Source organism: Castor canadensis, chromosome 13, assembly GCF_047511655.1.
Source record: "Castor canadensis chromosome 13, mCasCan1.hap1v2, whole genome shotgun sequence".
Lineage (NCBI taxonomy): Eukaryota > Metazoa > Chordata > Mammalia > Rodentia > Castoridae > Castor > Castor canadensis.
Genome location: NC_133398.1, coordinates 55,856,093 through 55,879,509, shown reverse-complemented (window position 1 = coordinate 55,879,509; position 23,417 = coordinate 55,856,093). Strand labels below are relative to the sequence as shown.

General features: G+C 37.4%; 1 protein-coding gene and 1 pseudogene across 14 annotated transcripts in view; one reads left to right on the top strand and one right to left on the bottom strand.

Annotated features, from left to right (window-relative positions):
• Positions 1-23,417, top strand: part of Ccdc171 (coiled-coil domain containing 171) — a 416,292-nt gene that overhangs the window by 319,848 nt on the left and 73,027 nt on the right. Inside the window, exon 25 of one of the 14 annotated variants that reach the window (XM_074051791.1) lies at positions 17,038-17,360. The exons of the other annotated variants lie outside the window; for them this stretch is intronic. Within the exon in view, the coding sequence (XP_073907892.1) occupies positions 17,038-17,190 (153 nt within the window). The 3' untranslated portion in view covers positions 17,191-17,360. Of the gene's footprint in view, positions 1-17,037; positions 17,361-23,417 lie in introns of those variants that run through there. 14 annotated transcript variants of the gene reach the window in all.
• Positions 4,515-4,953, bottom strand: LOC141415646 (DNA-directed RNA polymerase III subunit RPC7-like pseudogene; annotated as a pseudogene).

Genomic DNA, 23,417 nt, shown 5'->3' with positions numbered 1-23,417 from the left:
TAGGAAACCAACATGCCATTTCTTTTCTCTTATATCATTATTACTTTAGTCCTTCATTATGTTAGTGTTCAGCATAAGAGAAGTAATCACCATCAATCTAGTATCTGCACTTAGCCTTAAAATTGGCCTTGAGTCAATCCTTGTTGGAAATAACATATTTGAAACAGAGTTGGTCTCATTTTTGGCACATGTAAGTTGTATATGCCATGGTTGAGTGGAAGTCAGAAAAAAGTTTAGAGTCTAAAGATAGAAAGAAAACATCATTTAAAAAGAAGTCTGATGCAAAAGTATTCTGCAAGTCTGCTGAATATAGTTTCCCATGAGGCTCCTTCTCATACCTGAAAAGCTACCATGTTTATATCCCTCAAAGATGTTGCCAGCAAAAATTTTGAGTGATGGAATAACTCAAATAACAAGTCTAGAGCCACTTCAAATGCCAAAAAGGAGAAAATGAACATGGATTTTCTTTTTCTTATATAAAATACCAACAAAAACATTGCTAAGCTCCATGCAACTTTACATTGTCATTTCACTATTTTGTCTCCAGTTATGCTTGACTAAGGAGATTGTGTACTTGCAGCAGAATTTTTCTTCTAATTACCTGAAGCATATTATCCTTACCATTATTGCCATCACCACTGAAGCCTCTAAGTATATAGTTACAGAGTTCAAACCATACCCTATCCATAGGAGTGTACATTCTTAAGTGGACAGAAGTGGCTTAGATCAGGGTATAAAGGAGTAAAGTTCTACTACATATACACCAACCCTAGTGCATGTAGAACTGAAAGGGGACTGTGGAGGAATGAAAACACTTCTTGTAAATAAAGAGTCAGGAAAAAAACTTAGTTTATTAAAATCCTAGTTTTATATTAAGAGGTCATTTTCCTTTCAGGCAATTTTTCAGGTATGGCTAGATAAAAGCCTTCCCCAATGTTAGTTGGTAAAATAGAAAAGGAATGTAACTTTTTAAAATCCCATTCCTTCTATTTGTAAATCTAGTATATATGATCTCACAAGAATAAGAATTTATGAGCCAGATGAATGAACTAATCCTATCTGGGTGTGATTTGGGATATCACTAGCTTGGTATTTTGCTTGTAGTATCATTACTGATGATGCTGGGTCCTTATAGTCAGGCTGCTGTCAGGTGTACAACCTAATACCATTTTATATATGTAACTCAGCCAGCACTGGTAGACAGTGATTAATTTGTTATAAGTGTTTGTTAAATACCTTCTATAGAGTGAATGAAGTTACCAGGGAAGTATCATCAGAAGTTCTTTTGAAACATTTATTTCCATTACATAAACAAAAATTGGTGACTCAAGAGTCAATGCAGTGTAATAGTTATTAATGAGCTTTAAACATTTGAAAATTTTGGCTTCGTAGTAAAGTTCAAGAGAGATTTGCTTTGTGTCTTTTTCAGTCAGTAAAGGAAAGAACATGGAATTCAGTTGATATTTATGAACCTTGTGATAGACTAGCTGTGCAACTTTATGTAACTTAAAAAACTTATTTCATTGAGGAGACCTATATAATAAGGACCACCAAAACCAAACAAGAAAACTCTGTGTGTGTGTGTGTGTGTGTGTGTGTGTGTGTGTGTATACGTGTATATGTGCAAGATTTTGTATGGACATAAGTTTTTTCCATGATAAATGCTCAAGAATGCAGTTGCTGGTCCATATATAAGTCTACATTTAGTTTTTCTTTTAAAAAATACCAAACTGTTTTCCAGAGTGTCTGTGCTACTTTTCATTCTCCCTGCAATATACAAGAGATCCATTACTCTGCTTCCTCACCAGAATTTGGTGTCATAACATTTTTTTCTGTTAGCTGTTCTGATAAATGTATGGCAATACCTACTTGTGGCTTTAGTTTGAATTTCCCTGTAGCTTGTGATTATGAAAATCTTTTTGTCTGGATTAGTCCCCTTATTGCTACAAGTGTATTCTTTTTTGTAAAATTTCCTATTTATGTATTCTCTTTAGTGAAATTTGAGGCTAGACTGTATCTTAGCATCTTTTGCTTTTTCTCTGATAGTTTATCTTTTTACTATTGAGTTTTGAGAGTTTATATCTTATAGAAACCAGTTCTTCATCAGATATGTGGTATGCAGACGTTTTTCCCCTGCTTGTAGCTTGTAACATTTTTTGTTGCAGAGCAAAAGTTTTCAATTTTAATAAAAATATATTGATGTTTTTCTTTTATGTACCAGGCTTTTGGTATCATGTCTAAGAAGTCTTCACCAAGTCCTAGATCCTTAAGATTTTTCCTACATTTTCTTCTAAAATTGTCATAGTTTTATAGTCTACATTTAAATCTATGACCGAATTGAGTTAATATTTTGTATAAGATATGCAAGGCAGAAGGGCTGAGAATAGCAGCCTCATTCATTTATTTACATTTTTTGTATTTTAGCATGATCCATTATGTACTTTGTATGGTTAAGTGAACTTACAGATTTAATTTCTTACATAGAAACCTTACATATAAACCTTATAGTGGTTTATAACAAGATAAGCAATAGTCCTTAAAATCTTTCATGTAAGTTTCACTGTTTTTCTTGTGGCAAAGTGCTTCACAGTACTCTTGAATTTGAATATGAATTACATGCTTTTCCTTTACAAAAAGAGAAGGGTTCCAATACTGTATAACTTTTCTTTGATGACAAGTGACTATTTGATGCAGTCTGCCTGGAAAATATTTAAAAAACCCAAACACACTGCTATGGTTTGAATGCTCCTCCAAAACTCATATCAAATTTGTTTTTTATTAGCAGTATTATTATTTTCTTTTTTTGTGGTAGGGGGGTTTGAACTTAAAGGTTTGCACTTGCTACACAGGGCTCTACCACTTGAGCCATGTCTCCAGCCTTTTTGGCTCTGGTCATCAACTTGGAGATAGGATTGGTTTTTGTCCAGGCCTGCTTGTACTGTGACCTTCCTATTTTAAGCTTCCCACTGTTACTGGAAAGACAGGCATGTGCTACCACGCTCAGCTTTCACCTAGTTTGAGATGATAGGCACACACCACTACATCCAGCTCTTGGTTGAGAAGGGGGCCTCCAGAACTCCCTGCCTGGGTTGGCCTTGAATCATGATCCTCTCAATCTCAGTCTTCCAAGTTGGTAGGATTACAGGAGTGATCTGTACCCAGCTTATTTTGTTACCATTATTAATTGAACAAAGTAATAGGTTTTGTTATGACATTTCCGTACATGCATGTAATGTACTTTGGTCATACTCACCTCATCTGTTACCCTTTATTATTCTATTTTACCCTCTCCCTTTCTGCCTTCCTAATAATCTTCCTTTCACTTTCATGTCCTTCCATTCCTATACCCACCCCCCTGCTAAATACCACATATTAGAAAAGTCACATGATACTTGTCTTTGTGAGACAACATGATGATCTCTAGTTTCATCCATTTTCCTGCAAACAATATGATTTTGTTCTTTATGGCTAAATAACACTCCATTGTATCTGTGTGTATTTTATGTGTGTAATATTGTATTTTCTTTTATCAGTTCATCCATCGATGAGCACCTAGATTTATTCCATGACTTGCCCTTGTGAATAGTGCAGTGATGAACATAGGTATGCTGCTATCTCCATAGCAAATTGACTGATTCCTCTAGGTATATTCCCAAGGGTGGTATAGCTGGATGATCATATGGTAGTTTTATTTTTAGTTTTGTGAGGAACCTCCATATTGATTTCCATAGTGCTTACACTAATTTACTTTCCCACCAACAATGTGTAATGTACCTTCCCTCCTACATCTTGCAAACATTTGTTGTTTCTTATTTCTTTTCTTCCTTCTTTCCTTTCCTTTTCTTTTTTGACAATAAAAACACTTTATTTAGAAATATAAAACCAACCTTACTTGCCCTAACTGCTCCCACCCCCAAATATATCCACAAAAACCTGTAAAAGTTGAGTAGAGATGCATGTACAGCTGCCTCAGCTCTAACAACCCAGTTACTCTTTCCAATGCTCCTTTCTCCCTTCATACTTTGAAGACACTGGTTCTTTCCTTAAGCTATTAGAGGTGCTACAAAGGTGGGAGGTAAGGACAAAGAAAGAAAAGAAAGCTATCTGCCATCATTCTCCATTCCTACCTCCAGGGACCAAACAGGCTATTTGGGCTCTGTCCAAATGGGTTTTTGTTTGTGTGTTTGTTTTTTGGTGGGACTGGGGTTTGAATGCAGGCTTCACACTCGAAAAACAGTCACTCTATAGCTTGAGCCATGCCTCCAGCCCATTTTGCTGTGGTTAGTTTGGAGAATTGGGGTTCTCTCAACCTATTTTCCTAAGCTGGTCTTGAACCATGATCCTCCTCTTTTTAGCCTCCAAAGTAGCTAGGATTACAGGCATAGCCACTAGAGTTCATGGGGGGGGGGGTTGTTTGTTTATTTTGTCCATAAAACTAAATAATAGGGATAATTAGTCTCTATCTCCCAAATCAAGAAAGATATTAGGCCTGGGGGTATTTCTTGGGACTTTCTTCAGTATATAGCCTCATCCATATTGTCATCACTGTCACCCCAAAAGTCCTCTCCATTGTCAAAATAATGACATGATATAGTCAGTTTCCTCTTCATGTTCTTCCTCATTATATTCCTCCTCTTCTTCTTCTTCCTTTTCTTCTTCTTTCTCTTCATCTTCCTTTGAAGGCACTTCTTCCTCCTTCTTGTCCAGGGTCTCTAGTTTCTGTATTGTTTCCTCATCCTCTGTGGTCTTTGGGGGCCTCGTGAGGAGTAGAATGGTGGTTCGCTCCTTCTGTAGCTTCCTAACTCAAATCTTTAGTTTTCTTGGTAGATGCCACCAATCATGGTTCCAGTCGATGGCATTGTCAATCGGCCCTGACATCTGATGTTTGTCCGAGTATTGTTCCACATCTCTCTTGGGGACGGCTGGCCAAATGAAGTAGGGGAGCTGCCTCATAGCCCCACAAAGCTCCTGCTTCAGTGCCAGGACATATTCCCTTCCTCTCTTGAGGGTAGAGGCACTGGGTGGAATTCCAAAGGCTGCTGTCCTTCCCTGAGGCAGGCCCATGCTGCCCCCAACTTGAAATTTGCTTGTCTTCCTCCTCCTTTCCTTTTCTTTTCCTTTCCTTTCCTTTCTTCCATAGTACTGGGGTTTAAAATCCGGGTCTCATGATTGCTAGGCGGGTGCTCTACCACTTGAGCCACTCCCCCCAACCCTTTTTTTTTGTGCTGATTATTTTTGAGATAGGGTCTCATGAACTATTTGCCTAGGCTGGCTTTGAACCACAATCCTCCTGATCTTTCTGCCTTCTGCGTAGCTAGAATTACAGGCATGAGTCACCAGAGCCTGTTTTTTGTTTGTTTTTTTTTTTTTTCTTCTTGATGATAGCCATTTGCACTGAAATGAGGTGGTATCTCAATGTAGTTTTGATGTTCATTTCCCTGATGGCTAAAGATGTTGAACAAATTTTCATGGATTTATTGGCCATATGTACTTTTTTATTTGTAAAAATATCTGTCCAGTTTATTTACCCATTTATTGATTTGATTATTCTTTTGGTTCTTTATGTATTCTGGATATTAATCACCTGTTGGACGCATAGCTTGCAAAGATTTTCTCCCATTCTGTAGGCTGTCTCTTCACTGTGTTGTCTTTTTGCTATTCAGAGACTTTTCATTTTGTTGCAATTCCATTAGCCAATTCTTGCTACTATTTTTTGTGCAACTGGAGTCCTATTCAGAAAGTAGTTGCCTATGCCTATATCTTGAATATTTCCCTGTGTTTTCCTCTAGTAGTTTGAAAGTTTTAGGTCTTACATTAAGGTCTTCAATCCATTTTAAGTTCAGCTTTATACTGTGTGAGAGATTGGGGTCTAGTTTCAGTCTTCTACATCTAGATATTCAGTTTTCCCAATACCACTTGTTAAAAGGCTGTTTTCCAGTATATTATTCTGGCACGTTGCCAAAAATCAGGTGACTGTAGCTATGTGAGCTTATTTCTGAGTCTTTTATACCATTGGTCTATGTGTCTGTGTTTGTGGCAACTCCATGGTTGTTTTTATTACTCTGACTCTGTAGTACAGTCTGAAGTCAAGTATTGTGGTACTTAGAGCATTGCTCTTTTTGCTCAGGATTGCTTTGGCTAGTCAGGGTCTTTTATGTTTCTATATGAATTTTAGGATTGGTTTCTCTATTCCTATGAAGAATGTCAATGGAATTTCAATGAGAATTGTGTTGAATATATAAATTCCTTTTAGTAATTTGTCTGTTTTAATGATTTAACTCTTCTGATCCATAAACAAGGGAGGTTTTTCCATTTTTCTACTGTCTTCTTCAGTCTCCTTAGTGTTTTATAATTTTCATTGTAGTGGTTTTTAACATTTTGGGTTAAGTTTATGCCTAGGTATATTCATTTCCTTTTTTTTTTTTTTTGAGGATATTGTGACTTCTTTTTCAGGGAGTTTGTTGTTGGTATATTAAAAAGCTATTGTTTTCATGTGTTGATTTTGTATTCTGCTACTTTGTTGAAGGTGTTTATTAGATCTAAGAGTCTTCTGGTAAGATGCCTTTAGGGTCTTCTAAGTATAGGATCATATTATCTGCAATAAGAATAATTTGACTTCTTTCTTTCCTATTTGCATCCCTTTTATTTCTTTCTCTTTCGTATTACTTGAGCTAAGATTTCAAGCACAATATTGAATAAGAGTGGTAAGAGTGGACACCCTTGTCTCATTCTTGATTTTAGAGGAAGTGGTTTCAGTTTTTCCTCATTCATTGTAATGTTGGTTATAGGTTTGTAATATATAGCCTTTATTATTGAGGTATGATTCATCTATACCTAGTTTCCCCACGGCTTTTTATTAGGAAGGATGTTGAATTGTATAGAAGGCTTTTTTAGGATCTGTTGAAATGATCATGTGGTTTTCTTTCTTTGATCTATTTATGTGTTATATTACATGTATTGATTTGCGTATGTTGAGCCATCCTTGCATTCCTGCTATGAAGCCAGATTGATCACAGTGTATGATCTTGTTAATGTGCTGTTGTTGAATTCAGTTTGCAAGTATTTTATTGAAAGTTTTGGTGCCTGTATTCATGAAGGAAATTGGTCTTTTCTGTGTTTGTTGTGTCTGTTTGCTTTTGGTATCAGGGTAATACCAGCTTCATAGAAGGAGTTTGGAAATACTCCTTCCCTTTCTGTTTTATGAAATAGTTTGAGGAGCATTGATGTTAGTTCTTTTTAAAGATCGGTTAGCTCCCCAAATCAATAAACCAATAAAGAAATGGGCAACTGAACTAAACAGAGCTTTCTCAAAAGAAGAAATTCAAATGGCCAAAAAACACTGAAAAAATGCTCACCATTTCTAGCTATAAAGGAAATGCAAATCAAAACCACACTAAAATTCCACCTCACCCCTGTTAGAATAGCCATCATCAAAAAAACCACCAACAACAGGTGTTGGTGAGGATGTGGAGAAAAAGGAACCCTTGTACACTGCTGGTGGGAATGCAAGCTAGTGCAACCACTCTGGAAAAAAATTTGGAGACTTCTTAAAAATCTAAACGTAGAACTGCTGTATGATCCAGCAGTCCCACTACTGGGGATATACCCAAAGGAATGCAACATAGGTTACTCCAAAGGCACCTACACACCTATGTTTACTGCATTGGCTATTCACAATAGCCAAGTTATGGAAACAACCAAGATGCCCCCACTACTGATGGATGGATCAAGAAAATATGGTATTTATACACAATGGAATTTTACTCAGCTATGAAGAAAAATGAAATCTTATCATTCGCAAGTAAATGGATGGAACTGGAGAACTTCATTCTGAGTGAGGTTAGCCAGGCTCAGAAGACCAAAAATCGTATGTTCTCCCTCATATGTGGACTTTAGATCTAGGGCAAATGCAGCAATGAGGTTGGACTTGGGTCACATGACAAGGGGAGAGCACATATGGGAGGTATGGGGATAGGCAGTAAACCCAAAACATGAAAGTGTTTGACATCCCCACTCCAGAGGAACTAATACAGAAACCTTAAAGCAAGAGAGGTCAACATAAGAAGGGGATCCGGAACCAGTGTGAAGATCAGTTAGAGATGAATGAATTTGGGTTGTAACATTGTAACACATTTGTACATGGAAGCAATGCTAGAAATCTCTCTGTATAGCTGTCCTTAACTCAACTAGCAAAAACACTTTGTCTTTCTTATTATGCTTATGTCTTCTCTTCAAAAAAATTAGAGATAAGGGCAGAACAGGTTCTTCCTGGAAGTGAGGTGGGGAGGAGGGGAGAGGGAGGGGATGGGTGGCAGGTGGTGAGAAATGACCCAAACAATGTATGCACATGTGAATAAATGAATAAATAAATAAATATCGGTTAGAATTCAGCAGTGAATGTATCTTATCCTACAAATTTCTTTATTGGAAAAATCTTTTATTTCTGCTTCAATCTCATTGCTAATTATAAATCTGTTTAGGATTTTTATATCTTCTGGGTTCAATTTTGGTATGTCATACATATCCAGACATGTATCCAGTTCTAGATTTTCCAATTTATTGGAGTATAATTTTTCAAAATGTTCCCTTGGGATTTCAGAGGTTTTGGTTGTAGTATTCTCTTTTACATCTCCAATTTTATTGAATTGGATCTTCACTCTTTCTTTGGTTAATTTGGCTAAAGGTTTGTCAATCTTGTTTATCTTTTCAGTGAATCAACTCTTTGTTTCTTTTTGGTTTCCATTTCATTAATTTCATCTTTGATCTTCATTATACCTTTCTTTCTACTAATTTTGGTTTTGACTTGTTCTTTCTTTTCTAAACCCTGAGGAGAATCATAGGGTTATTTATTTGAGTTCTCTGATTTTTTAATTGAGCTCTTATAGCTATGAAGTTTCCTCTTAGAACTGCCTTGGCTGTATCTGACATGTTCTGATAAGTGGTGTTTTCATTTTGATTTGATTATAGGAAGTTTTCAATTTTGCCCCTGATTTCTTCAGTGATGAACTGATTGTCAAAAGCATATTGTTCAGTATCCACATGTTTATATGTTTTCTGTAGTTTCTCTTGCTATTGAGTTCTACTTTTGCTGCATTGTGATCTGATAAGAAATGAGAGATTATTTCCATTTTCTTGTTTTTTTTTTAAGACTTGTTTTATGGCCTAAAATGTGATTGACTTTGGAGAAAGTTCCATAGGCTGCCAAGAGTGTGTATTTTACAGTTGTTGGACAGAATATTCTGCAGATATACGTTAAAAGTCCATTTGTTTTATGGTATGATTTAACTCCAATGTTTCCTGGTTAATTTTTTAGAGAGCAGCGTATTGAAATTTCCCATTCTTATTTTATCTGGATCACTATGTCCCTTTATGTGCAGTAGTCTTTGTTTTATGAAACTGAGTATACTGACACTTGGTGCATGTAAATTTATAATGATTATATCCTCTTTTTAAATTTGATTTAATTTTATTATCATGTTGTTGTACTAGCATTACATTGTGACATTTACAAAAGTGCTTACAACATATCTTAGTTAAAATGATGGATTACTCCCTTTATTAATATGTAGCAACCTTCTTCATCTCTTTGCACTAATTTTGCCTCAAAGTCCACTTTGTCAGATGTGAGCATAGCCACTCTAACTTGTTTTGAGATCCTGTTTGTTTAGAATATTGTTTTCCATCCCTTCCCTTTCAGTCTGTGGATGTCTTTGCTGTCTTCAAGAAATACACTTCACCGACAAAGAGTCAGATCTTGTTTTTTAATGCATGAAACCATCTGTGTGTTTTAATTGGAAAGATGAGACCATTTACATTTCGGGTTATTACTAAGAGTATGTTCTAATTCCAGATTTTTTCCTGGTTATTTGAGTACTCTTTAATTTTTTCTTTTTCCTTTATTCTTCTTAGAACTTCAATGACTTACTGGGTTGAAAATGTTTAAGTCTTCCCTAATTCTCATTTGTTCACCTATACTTCTCATGAAATTTATGAACTTTTCTGAGCTCTCATTTTTTTTTTCATTTTTCTTTTATTATTCATATGTGCATACAAGGCTTGGTTCATTTCTCCCCCCTGCTCCCACCCCCTCCCTTACCACCCACTCCGCCCCCTCCCTCTCCCCCGCCCCAATACCCAGCAGAAACTATTTTGCCCTTATTTCTAATTTTGTTGTAGAGAGAGTATAAACAATAATAGGAAGGAACAAGGGTTTTTGCTGGTTGAGATAAGGATAGCTATACAGGGCATTGACTCAGATTGATTTCCTGTGCGTGGGTGTTACCTTCTAGGTTAATTCTTTTTGATCTAACCTTTTCTCTAGTACCTGGTCCCCTTTTCCTATTGGCCTCAGTTGCTTTAAGGTATCTGCTTTAGTTTCTCTGCGTTAAGGGCAACAAATGCTAGCTAGTTTTTTAGGTGTCTTACCTATCCTCACCCCTCCCTTGTGTGCTCTCGCTTTTATCATGTGCTCATAGTCCAATCCCCTTGTTGTGTTTGCCCTTGATCTAATGTCCACATATGAGGGAGAACATACGATTTTTGGTTTTTTGAGCCAGGCTAACCTCACTCAGAATGATGTTCTCCAATTCCATCCATTTACCAGCGAATGATAACATTTTGTTCTTCTTCATGGCTGCATAAAATTCCATTGTGTATAGATACAACATTTTCTTAATCCATTCGTCAGTGGTGGGGCATCTTGGCTGTTTCCATAACTTGGCTATTGTGAATAGTGCCGCAATAAACATGGATGTGCAGGTGCCTCTGGAGTAACAGTCTTTTGGGTATATCCCCAAGAGTGGTATTGCTGGATCAAATGGTAGATCGATGTCCAGCTTTTTAAGTAGCCTCCAAATTTTTTTCCAGAGTGGTTGTACTAGTCTACATTCCCACCAACAGTGTAAGAGGGTTCCTTTTTCCTCGCATCCTCGCCAACACCTGTTGGTGGTGGTGTTGCTGATGATGGCTATTCTAACAGGGGTGAGGTGAAATCTTAGCGTGGTTTTAATTTGCATTTCCTTTATTGCTAGGGATGGTGAGCATTTTTTCATGTGTTTTCTGGCCATTTGAATTTCTTCTTTTGAGAAAGTTCTGTTTAGTTCACTTGCCCATTTCTTTATTGGTTCATTAGTTTTGGGAGAATTTAGTTTTTAAAGTTCCCTGTATATTCTGCTATCAGTCCTTTGTCTGATGTATAGTTGGCAAATATTTTCTCCCACTCTGTGGGTGTTCTCTTCAGTTTAGAGACCATTTCTTTTGATGAACAGAAGCTTTTTAGTTTTATGAGGTCCCATTTATCTATGCTATCTCTTAGTTGCTGTGCTGCTGGGGTTTCATTGAGAAAGTTCTTACCTATACCTACTAAAACCAGAGTATGTCCTAGTCTTTCTTGTATCAACTTAAGAGTTTGGAGTCTGATATTAAGATCCTTGATCCATTTTGAGTTAATCTTGGTATAGGGTGATATACATGGATCTAGTTTCAGTTTTTTGCAGACTTCTAACCAGTTTTCCCAGCTGTTTTTGTTGAAGAGGCTGCTATTTCTCCATCGTATATTTTTAGCTCCTTTCTCAAAGATAAGTTGCTTATAGTTGTGTGGCTTCATATCGGGGTCCTCTATTCTGTTCCACTGGTCTTCATGTCTGTTTTTGTGCCAGTATCATGCTGTTTTTATTGTTATTGCTTTGTAATATAGTTTGAAGTCAGGTATTGTGATACTTCCTGCATTGTTCTTTTGACTGAGTATTGCCTTGGCTATTTGTGGCCTCTTGTGTTTCCATATAAATTTAACAGTAGATTTTTCAATCTCTTTAATGAATGTCATTGGAATTTTGATGGGAATTGCATTAAACATGTAGATTACTTTGGGGAGTATCGACATTTTTACTATGTTGATTCTACCAATCCATGAGCATGGGAGATCTCTCCACTTTCTATAGTCTTCCTCAATCTCTTTGTTTAGAAGTATATAGTTTTCTTTGTAGAGGTCTTTCACATCTTTTGTTAGGTTTACACCTAAGTATTTGATTTTTTTTTGAGGCTATTTTAAATGGAATTGTTTTCATACATTCTTTTTCCATTTGCTCATTGTTAGTGTATAGAAATGCTAATGATCTTTCTATGTTGATTTTATATCCTGCTACCTTGCTATAGCTATTGATGATGTCTAGAAGCTTCTGAGTAGAGTTTTTTGGGTCTATAAGGTATAGGATCATGTCGTCTGCAAATAGGGATATTTTGACAGTTTCTTTACCTATTTGTATTCCTTTTATTCCTTCTTCTTGCCTAATTGCTCTGGCTAGGAATTCCAGTACTATGTTGAATAGGAGTGGAGATAGTGGGCATCCTTGTCTGGTTCCTGATTTAAGAGGGAATGGTTTTAATTTTTCTCCGTTAAGTATAATGCTGGCTGTAGGTTTGTCATATATAGCTTTTATAATGTTGAGGAACTTTCCTTCTATTCCTAGTTTTCTTAGAGCTTATATCATGAAATGATGTTGGATCTTATCAAAGGCTTTTTCTGCATCTATTGAGATGATCAAGTGGTTTTTGTCTTTGCTTCTGTTAATGTGGTTTATTACGTTTATTGATTTTCGTATGTTGAACCACCCCTGCATCCCTGGGATGAAGCCTACTTGGTCGTGGTGACTTTTTGATGTGTTGCTGAATTCTGTTTCCCATTATTTTGTTGAGGATTTTTGCACCAATGTTCATTAAGGAGATTGGCCTGTAGTTCTCCTTTTTGGAGGTGTCTTTGCCTGGTTTTGGGATAAGTGTAATACTGGCTTCATAAAATGTGTTTGGCAGTTTTCCTTACCTTTCTATTTTGTGGAACAGTTGAAGGAGGGTTGGTATCAGTTCTTCTTTAAAGGTCTGATAGAATTCAGCAGAGAATCCATCAGGTCCTGGACTTTTCTTTTTGGAGAGACTCTTGATTGCTTCTTCAATTTCATTTCCATTTTGTTTTGCAGTTCTGTTTCGTTCTTTTTTCTGAGGTTTTCCATATCCTGGCAGTTTTCTTCTTTATTGTTGTCTATTTTTGTCCTGAGTTCATTTATCCATTTATTCATTGTGTTCTCTCTTTCACTTTGGTGTTTATACAATGCTTCTATGGTTTCCTTTATTTCTTCTTTTGCTTTTTCAAATTCTCTATTTTTATTGTCTTGGAATTTCTTGAGTGTCTCCTGTACATTTTGGTTGACCCTATCTAGTATCATTTCTATAAAATTCTCATTGAGTACTTGTAGTATGTCTTCTTTTAAATTATTCTTGTGGGCTTCATTGGGTCCTTTGGCATAGTTTATCTTCATTTTGTTGGAGTCTGGATCTGAGTTTCTGTTCTCTTCATTCCCCTCTGGTTCCTGTACTAATTTTTTGCTGTGGGGAAACTGGTTTCCCTGTTTTTTCTGTCTTCCCGTCATTGTCCTTGGTGTTGTTACTGTCCCTGTACTGTGTGCAATTAAGTATTTTCTAGGTTGTAATAATAACAATGGTAATATTTAGAATGGAAGGGTGAGAGGAGATGGAAAGCAAGAAGTTAACGAAAAGGGGAAAACAAATATACAGACAAGAGGAAGAAAGCAGAACAAGGTATCAGACAAGAGAGTTTCAAAGGTATAAACAGGGAGTGTTAGTGTACTAATCGACAGTAAGCTGAACAGACAATAGAGAGACAGAGAGAGGATTGAAAATCAAAGATAAAAAAATAAAAAATAAGTAAATGAATGTAATATCTATATATAAAAATGAATTAAAATAAAATGGAAAATAGAAAATTAAAAAAAAAAACCAAAAAAACTTCCAAGTTTATATGCAATGCAGTTTCAGTCTTAATAATTTGGGTGTCCGTCTCATTCTCAAGTCCTGGAGTTGGTGCCTCAGATGTTGTTCTGTAGTTGTCTCATCAAAGGGGATGCATAAAGTAGAACAAAACTACACACACACACACACACACACACACACACACACAGCCCCACCAAGTGTCCCCAGTTCAAATGCAATACAGTTTCAGTAAGTTTTTCGGCTTGCAGGTGTAATTCGGTTGTTCTCTCATCAAAGGTAGGGAGAAAAAGAAAAAATAGCGTCTGGAGGCAGTTCTGAGAGTGGTATCTGCAGCTGTGGCTCGCCTGCCTGCTGCTCTCAGCCTGTAGCTGGCGCGTTATTTATGCAGATCTCTGGGGTGAGCTAGCACTCACCTGGTCCCACAGGCTTTGTTTGCTCAGAGTTCTCCTGTGCGGGAGCCTCTGCTACAGGCTTTCCCCTTTCCAAGCACTGGGAAAGGTGACACTGCCCCGCGTTGTCAGGCCTGCATGTTTATCTACAGTTCATGTGGGAGGTGGGTCTTCCCCCCTCTCCTCTGAAGTTTTCCTCCCACTGCCACTTTCAGAAGCTTTCCTGCTCCTGCTTACTGGGCGGTGCTGCTGCTCCTGCCGGCAGCTATGTTTGTTTACAGTTCACGTGGGAAGTGGGTCTTCCCTCCTCTCACAAGCTTCCCTGCTCCTGGTTGTTGGGCGCCGGCCTGCTCCCGCCAGAGGCTCTCTGGCCCGCCTGGCTTGTTTATTTACAGTCCCGGGAAGGATTCCCTTCCCCCAATCTTCAGCGCTCAGGGCGCCCCACCCTTTTTCCCACTGTCTTAAATGTTCTTATTGCTTATTACTCAGTTTCTCTTTTTTTCCCGGGTGGCGGTCAGTCTGTCCAGGGGGCTATGCTGCTCTGGCCCAGGCTTGTCTGTGGGGCTACCGCGGTACCGTGAAGCTCACCTTGTCTGCGTCTTCCCAAGGCGTATGGGCTCCGGCCACTGGCGGCCCCGGGGGCCCTCCTCATTTCTTCTTCGTTTAACTAGAAGTGGAGATTCTCTGCACCGGCTCTAGCTGCCATCTTGGAATTCCCTCTTCTGAGCTCTCATGATGGAGACCATCTTTCTTTCTCATCTGTGTATAGAATTTCTTCATGTATCTTCTGCATTGCTGGCTTAATGATCACACATTGCTTTGGCTTATGCTTATCATGGAAGGTCTTTATTTCTCAGTTGATTTTAAAGATTAACTTTGCTGGATATAGTATTCTTGGGTGGCAGTTATTCACTCTCAAGGCTTGAAATACATAATTCAATGTGTTCCTGGCTTTTATGGTTTCTGGTGGGAGGTTTGATGTAATCCTGATGAGTTTGCCTTTGTAAGTAAGAAGGCACTTCTCTTTTGCGGCTTTCAGTATTCTTTCTTTTGTCTGTGATCTTGGCATTTTAACTATTGCCAATAAGACATCGAGAGGTTCTTTTCTACATGGGGTACTATATGCCTCCTCTATTTCAGTGTCCACACTTAAGATTTTTTTTTGCTATCATTTCATTGAATATATTTTCTATGCCTTAGCTTGTATCTCAGCTCCTTTTTCTATACCAAGTGTTGTTTGTTTGGTTTCTTGATCGTGTCCCAGATTTGTAAGTTCTGGTCATGATTGCTTATTTATTTTCTTTACTGCTATGTTAATACAATAATTCATCAACCTTATCTTCAATCCCTGATATTCTTTCTTCTGCTTTAGTCTGTTGATAATGCTTTCCACTGGATTTTAATTTTATTTTTGAGCTTTTTATTTCCAAGATACCTTTTTTTTCCACTCTCTTATTTCATTGCTTTCTTGTCAAGTTGCTGAATTTCTCATCCAAGTCTTGAATTAACCTTACTTCCTTCATCTGTTTACTTGAATCATTTTTGAGTTCATTGATCATTTTAAAAACTAGACTTTTGAATTCTTTAAATGGCATTATAACCATTAATCTTTGGATTTGATTATTGAAGAGCTAGAGACTTTTAGAGGAGTCACATTTCCTTGCTTTTTCATAATTCTTGTGTTTCTACATTGCAATTTGCACATCTCTTGAGATGGATACCTCTCCTGGTTTAATATGTGGGTGTTCTTAGTGTGCAGCCTTTTCTTGAAGTCTCACTCTCTACTGCCACTCAGAGGAGAGAGAGGAGACCACAGTAACAATAACAACAATTCAGAAACAAATAAGATATTTAAATGTAGTAAAAACAATTGGAAATAACAACTATACCCTCCAACAAGATGGAAATGAAGGATACTTACATAATAAACTAGGAATTTAAAAAGAGCAGTGGAACAGAATAGAGGACCTGGATATGAATCCACACAGCTATGCCCACCTTATTTTTTGACAAAGGCACCAAAAACATGCAATGGAGAAAAGACCACCTCTTCAACGAATGGTGCTGGGAAAAGTGGCTGTCTGCCTGCAGAAAACTGAAATGAGATCCATGCCTGTCACCCTGTACTAGTATCAACTCAAAGTAGATTAAGGACCTCAATATCAGACCCAAATCTTGCAGTTAGTACACAAAAGAGCAGGGAATACCCTGGAAACAATAGGAATACGCAAGGACTCCTTCAGTAAAACTCCATCAGCCCAGTAACTAAGAGAAAGGAGGGACAAATGGGACTACATGAAATTAAAAAGCCTCTGCATAATAACAAAAAAAATGGTCTGTAAATTGAAGAGACAACCCATAGAGTGGCTGAAAACATTTGCTAGCTATACATCAGACAAAGGACTGATAACCAGAATATACAGAGAGCTCAAAAAACAACTCCCCAAAAATCAATGAACCAATAAAGAAGTGGGCAAATGAACTGCACAGAACTTCTTCTAAGGAAGAAATCCAAATAGCCAAAAAAAAAAAAAAACCACATGAAAAAATGCTCACAATCCCTGGCCATAAAGGAAATGCAAATCAAACCACACTAAGATTCTAGCTCATGGCTGTTAGAATGGCTATCATCAAGAATACCACCAACAACAAATGCTGGTGAGGATGTGGGGGAAAAAGAAACCCTCATACACTGCTGGTGGGAGTGTTAAGCTAGTACTACCACTATGGAAAACATTATGGAGGTTCCTTAAAAAACTAAACATAGATCTGTCATATGATCCAGCAATATGACTCCTAGGGATATACCCAAAGGGATGTGACTCAAATTATAACAAAAGCACTTGCGTACCCATGTTTATTGCAGAACTATTTACAATGGACAATCTGTGGAAACACCCAAGATGCCCCACAACTGATGATTGGATCAAGAAGTAGTGGTAATTATACACAATGGAATTTTACTCAGCCACAAAGAAGAATGAAATTATATCATTCGCAAGTAAATGGATGGAAGTAGAAAATATGATCTTAAGTGAAGTTAGTCAGGCTCAGAAGGTCAAAAATCACATGTTCTCTCTCATATGCAGATTATAGACCCAAGACTAATACAGTAATATTATTGGACATGGGTCACACACTAGGGGAGAACATGCACAGAAGAAATAGGAAAAGGAAAGGAAACATAAAACTTGAATGTGGTTGATGTGCTCCCTGTTAAGCAGCAAATAAAGTAATCTTAAATTAGCAGAGGCCACCATGGGATGGGGGCCAAGAAGTAGTGAAGAGGTCTGGTAGAAATGTACCAGTGTGGGTTGCAATACACAAAGTGCATGGAAGCAATGCTAGGAATCTCTTTGTATAGCTATCTTTATCCCAAACTAGCAAAAACGGTATGTTTTTCTTATTACCTCTTATGTTTTCTCTTCAACAAAATTGGAGAAGAAGAGGGCGGAACAGGTTCTGCCTAGAAGCAGGGAGTTGGGGGTTGGGGGTGGGGAGGAGGTGGCAGTGTATACACATGTAAGTAAATGTAAAAATGATAAAAGGAGAAGGAAAAATAAATAACCAATTAAATTTTAAAAAATTAAAGTATTAATTATTAAGTAATAAAAGAAGAATGATAGGGAAAGGAACTGAGAGAAACAGGAAAGTCTTATGCTATATATGTACTGAGGGAGAAACAAAAAAAATATATATGGCAATTAAATTTCAATATAAAATTGAATATATATGGAAAAAATATATATACATATACATATAGCAATAGATATGTATTGTTCCCCCTCAATATATGTACTGAGAGAAAACACAAAATCTCCAGGCTTGTTTTGCATTTTACCTGGTGGGGAGGGGTTGGGTACTGAATCATTTTCTCTCTGAAGTCCAAATAGTTTAGACCCAAAAGGGCACTTTTCAGGTTGAACCTTGCCCTGCTTTTCCTGCCAGGGTTGTGTACTAGTATGACTGGTATATGGCTGAATTACTAACAGTGTTCCTTGTATGCAGAGAGTGTAGGATCCAACCTTAAGCTGTTCCTGCCAGCTGAGTCTGAGGACATCCTGGTTGGATGACCCTCCCCAGAGGATCTCTGGCAATGTGGGAATGGACATGGGAAATGCCTAAGCAGTGGCAGTATTTCCATCCAGTGTCTCTGGAGCTCTGACAGTGTGGAAAGCTGTCAATCCAAAGCCATCTACACTAGTGATCCTGTATGCCCTAGCCACTGGTTTCTGTCCTAGCCCCCACTCATATTCACACATAGCTGGTCTTGGCCCTCTTTCCACAGGTCAGGCTGCAGTTCCCAAAAATAAATGCCCTCTACTTCCCTCAGCAGTATGGTTTGCACTTCCCACCACATAGACCTGTGTCTTAAGGTCTACATCCAAGACCAGTTTCCTTGTCCCACACCAATCATTTGCTTAGCTAATGAAGAGGGAAGGCCTTTGGAACTTGGAGATTTAAACATTCAGGGTCTTTGGTTCTCACCAGCTGGAAGGTTTGAATGTAAGATCTGTCTTAAGATATTCCCCACCACAGCACCAGTGAACAAGCTAGGAGGTGCAGGGGACCCCTTGTACAGTGTGTACTTGTGGTGGGGAATCCCAGATCTCTTGTCATAAACTGTATTTTACAGAGTAACATATTGTGTGCCTGTGGTGGAGCTCACTTGCAGCTTGCTTGCTTTCTTTTCTTTTTTCTTTCTTTCTTTCTTTCTTTTTCTGCTTAAAGCACCACTGGAGGGATTCTCCCTGTTCCTTAACTGTTTTGTGTAGTGCCCAATGTTAGGGTCTCTTGTTTCTTTTTATAAAGTTCAATATTTCTGGATTTAATCTGGTCTCTGTCAACTGTGTACTGTTGTACTCCATGCCTTTCCTCACCACCCAGCTCTGAGACTCATGGAGATACAGGAATATGCTGGATGTCTCTAATCTTCGGTCTTCTTACTCTCTTCATATTGAAATTTAATTGCCATTGTGATAGTGTTAAGAAGTGGCTCCTTTAGGAGGTGATTAGTCTCCCCCCACACACACACTCCCTCCCCTGCCCCGTGATGGATTAGGCAGTTATCTCTGGTTGGCTTATTGTGGGAGCAGTGTCCTGAATAAAGGATGAGTTCCATTGGTTTATCTTTCTGTTTGCTTGTCCTTTCAGCAGTTTGCTTGTCCCCTCAACAGTTGTAGGCCCTCAATATTGAATGTTTCAGTCTCCAGAACTGTGAACCAAATAAACTTCTGTTCTTTTTAAATTACCCTGTATGGCATTTTGTTATAATAGTAGAAAACATACACACTTACTTTGTCACTAAACAGTAAGTAAGATGTATTAAAACAGCAACAACTAACCCCCCTTTTGAAGACATTTTACAGAGAACCATCCTGAAATAGTAATTTGTAATTGTTTCCAAAATTATGGACTTTTATTCTCAAAATTGTGTAAATCTGTAATGTAAATTATAGATTACAAAATTATATAAATCAGCTCTATGTATGCATAAAAAGTTCACAAGCATAATTTCCTAATCAAAGAATGTATTTTGAGCCTTTGTTAAAAATATAAAATATAGGCCAGCCACAATGGTACATGCCTATAATCTCAGCTACTTGGGAGATAGAGATCAGGAGGATTGTAGTTTGAGGCCATCCCAGGTAGAAAGTCAGTGCAAGCCCATCTCAACAAGCAATGTAGGTGTGGTGCATGTGCCTGTCATTCCAGCTACATGGGAAGCATTAGAAGAAGATTGCCATCCCAGACTGGTCCCAGCAAAAAAGCATGAGACCCTATCTGAAAAATAACCTAAAGCAAAAGCAGCTGGAGGTGTAACTCAAGTGGTAGAGTGTTTGCTTAGCAAGCATGAGGCCCTGAGTTCAAACTCCAGTACCACAGAATGTATATATGTCATATATACATTTATATATTTATATATCGTAAATATATATTATATATCATAAATTTAATATAAAATGTATTGGGGGCATTGAAAATTTTCTAGCCAAAATTTTTATTAAAATTTTTGTTTAACTGTTGGATAGGATTGAAACATGATTACCAGGACTTAGTAAATGCAACCAATAGTGCCCTTCTTCCCTTTGCATCTTACCTGTTAAACCATGTAACATAAGAAGGTAGGCATAAGGACTCAGAATTAGGTCTCCAAATTGCTCTACTACAGATTACACTTTTTAAAAAAAATCACTAGTAATAACTTTCACTAAAAATCACTACTAATAATTTTTTGTTTTTGAGACAGGGTCTCGTTACATAGCCCAAGTCAGCTACAAACAAGCTATCCTTCTGCCTCAGCCTCCTGAGTGCTGAGATTACAGACATTCACCATCACACTGGCTAGTAATGACTTTTTTTAATTGAGTAAAGTTTTTAGGACTATTAATAAAACAAAGCTAAGCCCTTCTCTCACATCTCAGTTATTCTCACTGTTGTAGCAGTGTTTTCTTGTTTTGACTACAGTTTCCCTTTGCTTAGGGTACCTTCTAGTTTGTCTTCTTAAACCCTCAGAAATATTCTTTGCTATTGACATTATTAGAAATTCAGTTCCAGATCTTAGCTGGGTACTTGATGGAGGTACAGTTACAGTTAATAACAGGCCCTTTAAGTTTCATTCCTTGCTGTTTTCCCTACATTTATAAAATATTATAAAAATATTGGCTGAAACTAAGTCTACTAAATGAGCAACCTCATCAGAGTGATTTTTTTCATAGTAAAGTAATGAATTGTTCTTTAACTCCAGATACCAACATTGGATACTAAAAACTACAGCCATGTTACCATACTTTCTTCCTTAGGAATGACATCATAAATGCTATTATCACTGAGAAGTTTTGTTATAGCAGATAACCATGCATTAAACTCTATATATTATTTATGAAAGGACTTTATGAATATAACATAAGCTTAAAACATTATATATTATGTCTAATAATCATACCTCTCAGAAATGTTGACTCTTTGTTTCACAACATAAAATACAGATTTTTCTAATTTGATACTATTATCACAGCTAACATTTAGCTGAGTGTTTACCATGAACAATGTAGCTTAAGGTTTTATTTTCATGGAATTTCCTCAAAATTTTTATAAGTTAGGAATATCCCCCAATTAATGCAAATTTATTTTATTTTGCATATTTAGTATATCTGACATATCTATTTTACCGTGTCTTTATATAATATTATAGAAATGAAGCATGTCCATAATTTATAAGGTAAAGTGAAATTTCAGAGATTTTTGCTTTCTACTTACTATACTATGTAGTCCTTATATTTTTCACTAAATTCTCTTTCTCCTTACATCAGGTGCCCAATGGTCCCATTTTCTCTGATGTTCAATTGTGAAATCAGTCTAAACTACATCATAATATGTACATAGCAAATTGTAGAAACAATACTCTAGTCAAGTGACATTCACGAAAGCAAATATACTTTTCTTCAAATGGACAGGTGTGGAATTTTATATGTGTGGATTCTCTTTTTGCTATCAATTATAGGTACCATAGATTATCTCTAAAATAAAGGCTCTTCTTGTCTATAAACTCTTTTGTTCTTTTCCTTATAAAACTAGGGAAACCTAAAACAGATCTCAATGCAAGGCATAGTTAAATCCTTGGGGACAAATATGATAGAGGAAGTCCTCAAATTCTGTGCAGTCTCATACTGCTCTGCCATTGCTTCCTAGTGTAAATTGATGCAGTATTTCAATATGGGGTCAGGTTATGTTATGAAGGGTTAGGCTTTAGGAGACTGATACAGGGGTTACTAGATGCCTACTCTACATTCCTCCTACTCCCGCAGTTGATTCAGATTGTTATTTCTATTTCTCCACCAATGTAGCAACTTTCTTCTAAACTGCAGAAGTAGAATTTTTATGGTCATTTTTACTCCACAACTTGTATCATTTTGAATATGAGAGTTAACATTCTTTATTCTCCAAAAAAGACATGACTTCTTTTAATGACATTGCCATTTGGGTGACCCTTCCATATCTTCCAGTTCTGAGAGAGGTTTCTATATTAGAACACTAGTATATTTTATACATATTAGTATTATAAAACATACTTTTTGGATCAGTCACTGTACTTTGTTGATCTGAAAAAATATCATATGTAGTTAGTATTACATAAAATTTCTTTCATATCTAAATGAAATACTGCTTTAAAAGATTTTAAATGTTTAAGATTTTAATCCTAACCAAAATTGGATTATATTCTCTTTGGTGTTATAAAGAAGTGATATATGGTTTCTGTTAACTGCACCGAATAGTATACTTACTAAAATAAAATAAAGAAGGATACAAAATAATTATCATTCTTGTTCTGTTAATCATATGAAACTTCTGACATTACTTTCAAAAATATTTTGTTTATTTATTTTTTATTTATGGTTTTTGGTTCTGGGGGTCAAACCCAAGACCTCATGCATGCTAAGCAAGTGCTATACCCCTAACTACACTCCAAATCCTTACATATTTTATTTCTAAAATAAGAGATTTGGAGGAATTCCAAGATGGTGGCTAGAGGGAGGAAGCAGAAAGCATGCCTCCTAAAGTAAAATCTTGGAGAGATGCTGGAGATACACCTTAGAGGAAAAATCACCAAGAAGAGGCAAAACGTTGACCCCTCCACACCTCCAGCCTGCACAGAGATCTCCACCTCATGTTAAATGGAGAAACCAGGAGGGCTCCCGCGCTGCTGCTAGATGCCAGTGTCCAGATGGCTTGGGAAGACGCAGACCACAAGGTGAGCTAAACGGTATGCAGTACTTCCAAAGATATCCCTGGGCCAGATCAGCATAGCCCCCTGGACAGACCGACCCCCACCCAGGGAGAAAAGAGAAACTGAATAATAAGCAATAACAAAAAAGACACGTAGCAAAGAGGGTGGGGTGCCCTGAGCGCTGAAGAGGTGGGGAGGGGAATCCTTCACGGAACTGTAAATAAACAAGCTGGGCCAGAGAAGGCAGGAACAGCAGCATACTCCCTTCAATCAGAAGCGGGAAAACTTGTAAAAGCAGCGGTGGGAGGAAAACTCCACAGGAGAGGGGAGAAGGCCCACTTCCCATGTGAGCTGTAAATAAGCACACCAGCCTGAGAAAGCAGGTGCAGTGTCACCACCCCAGTGTGCTTGGAAAGGGGAAAGCTTGTAGCAGCGGCTTGTGCACAGGAGAACTCTTTGAGTAAACAAAGCCTGCGGGTCCAGGTGAGTGTTAAGCTCACTCCTGAGATCTCATAAAT